The sequence below is a fragment of the Phoca vitulina genome, unplaced genomic scaffold (genome assembly GCF_004348235.1).
Source record: "Phoca vitulina isolate PV1807 unplaced genomic scaffold, GSC_HSeal_1.0 scaffold60, whole genome shotgun sequence".
Classification (NCBI taxonomy): domain Eukaryota; kingdom Metazoa; phylum Chordata; class Mammalia; order Carnivora; family Phocidae; genus Phoca; species Phoca vitulina.
In genome coordinates, this window is record NW_022589763.1 from 1,097,979 (window position 1) to 1,100,704 (window position 2,726).

At 49.6% G+C, this 2,726-nt stretch overlaps 1 protein-coding gene across 1 annotated transcript in view; it reads left to right on the forward strand.

The window, feature by feature from the left end:
• ASMT (acetylserotonin O-methyltransferase) overlaps positions 1 to 2,499 on the forward strand; it is a 17,746-nt gene extending 15,247 nt beyond the window's left edge. Inside the window, exons 7-8 of the mRNA XM_032391201.1 lie at positions 1,529 to 1,651; positions 2,132 to 2,499. Of these exons, the coding sequence (XP_032247092.1) occupies positions 1,529 to 1,651; positions 2,132 to 2,343 (335 nt within the window). The 3' untranslated portion in view covers positions 2,344 to 2,499. The remainder of the gene's footprint in view (positions 1 to 1,528; positions 1,652 to 2,131) is intronic.
• The last annotated feature ends 227 nt before the right edge of the window (positions 2,500 to 2,726 follow it).

Genomic DNA, 2,726 nt, shown 5'->3' on the forward strand with positions numbered 1-2,726 from the left:
CCCGCCTGGATCTCAGTGGTCCTGCCCCGCCTGGATCTGAGACTTCTGGTCTCCAGAGCTGGGAGGGGATGAATTCCTGTGGTCTAAGCCCCAGCTGGTGTTGCTTTCCTTACTCAGCCCCCAGGCCGTGCATGCAGGTGTCTAAATCCAAAGCACCAGTGGATGACAGTACATGAACTGGGTTCAAGGGAAGCTCAGGGACATTTGCTGACTCAGAAGATCAGGGAGACTCGGCCATTCTGAGGCTCAGATGCTACCGTCATGGCTGGGGTCGTGCACCTGTAGGGTTGAATACTGTCTTTATGTAACATTCCCAAACTTTGACCATCAGGGATATTTTGGGGCCTTAATGTTCATTTTAAAAACATCACATTAAAATATTATAAATATATATAATATTACATATATATATTTTATAAAAATATAAAATCTTATATTTTAAAATATAAGAAACCTGACCAGGTTTGGGGTCCCTTAAATTTTGCACACATGGAGAGTGTCTGACTCACCTTACTCCTAACCTGGCCTCCGGGAGTCTTTATCACACGTCTTGGAGAGGATGATCGGACTTACTTATGTTCTTCATCTGGAAAATGGGAGAAATACACCGACGTCAGAGGTTGGGGGTTCAGGCGAGAGAGTGGATTACTTTGTTATTACACAGCTGAGCTGGGCTTTTGGTGTCTCTGCCGTTGCTCACGAAGGGAAAGGTGGTGGAAGCTTCCTGTGTGTTCTTCATCTTGGGGTCTGGATTGTCTCCTTCACCTGCTGCGCACAAACAGATGGCCCACCGAATGTGGCCCTCAGGCCAGAGTTTGCCAATCCCTGTCTTTTGTCACTGATGGAAGAAAATCACTTTGGAGAACTCCCCCTTTGCTCTGCCCTATCTCATGGGGGCAAATGTCTGTGGGCCCTGGATTTCCTGGGAGCCTCAGAACAGGGCAGAGTGATGGACTGACGAGTGCAGCATCCAATGCATACTCTTCTCGAATTCCTGTGAATTTGTAGAGTTTGGACAACATTCGGCTGCTGGTTGACCCAGCACAGCACAGGGCTATCCAAGATTTTTTCCAAAATTGGTACTTCTTGCAGGAAAACTGTTACAAGAGTTGAGTGTTTGACACCATGTATGCATGGAGGGTCCTTCTTGGGCATTTTTTTTTTCCAATCAGGAAAACATGTATCGACTGTTGATTGACTTCAACTCATCAGACAGGAACTGCTGACCATTGCTTGGGGTCTCCTGAAATCCATGGCTTAGAGAGTCGTTTACTTGCAACCTTAGGAAATAAGATAAAAAGAAAATCATTTTCCAGATCTGAAGGACAGAAAGGGACGCCAAACACCATTCCGAATTTTCTTGTCTTCACTGAGACTTCCTTTTGTTCAGGGCTAGGTCTTCCTGTCACAGCTAGGAAGATCTGGGGACAGGTCCACACAGCTAGGTGACTTTTCCATCCTGGGTGCAGGTGTAGTCAACGCGGGATTGAGTAGCAGGCTGACCCCAGGGCACCTGCCTGTGTTATAGGAGATTTCTTTAAAGACCCGCTTCCGGAGGCGGATCTGTACATCCTGGCAAGGATCCTGCATGACTGGACCGATGCGCGGTGCTCACACCTGCTGGCAAGGATCCATCATGCCTGCAAACCAGGTAGGTCATGGGGCCGTGTGTCCCCACGCGCTTGTGGTACATTCAGGTTGGGATTGTGCTAGAATCTTCATTTGGAGGCTAGGTACTGAATGCACGTGACAGGTAAGCGGGGTCATGCTCCCAACTGGCTTCCCTTCTGGATAAGTCATTAAAACAAAGCAACATTAGTACCCATTCTGTAACTAATCCCAGGTAAAGTTGCAGAACATGGAAGGCTCCCATGGTGCACACCTCGCTGGGTCGAACCCCCATGTATGATTAGGGTAGGGGGCATTTTGTGCACTTGCTCTTCTCACCGTGCAAACTTGGCTGGTGCCCAGGGGGTGTCCTGTGTGCGCCCATTCTACAGATGAGGATGGAAGGCACCCAGGACAGTGGGAGAGATGGATGGGCTGGGGGCTGGGGCAGCCAGCCTGGAAGGTGGAACGGGGTCCTCAGGCTGGCTCGTCCCTTGCTCACAGCCGCCTCTCCCTGTCCCAGGTGGCGGTGTCCTGGTGATTGAAAGCCTCCTGGATGCAGATGGGCGGGGCCCTCTGACCACGCAGCTGTACTCGCTGAACATGCTGGTGCAGACGGAGGGCCGGGAGAGGACCCCCGCCCAGTACCTCGCACTCCTGGCTCCTGCCGGCTTTCAGGACTTCCAGTGTAGGAGAACCGGGGGCATTTACGATGCCATCCTAGCCAGGAGGTAGCTCCCCGAGGGTCTGCAGCGACTGGCCCAACTGAGCCCCCTCACAAATGGGGGGTCTCTGTTAGCTTCCTCATTTCTGGGGTGCTGACAAGGGAGTGGAGGGTCTCTGCTGACTGTTGTCAACTGCCCATCACTCTGTGGATTTTGTCTTGTTCTGTTTTATTCTAGTCTATGTCATTCTATTCTATTCTATTCTATTCTATTCTATTCTATTCTATTCCATTCCATTCCATTCTGTTCCATTCCATTCCGTTCTGTTTCATTCTGTTCTATTTTGTTCTACTCTATTATGTTCTTTTTAAAAAGGTTTTATTTATTTATTTGACAGAGAGACTGAGCAAGAGCGAGCACAAGCAGGGGGAATGGCAGAGAAGGAGAAGCAGG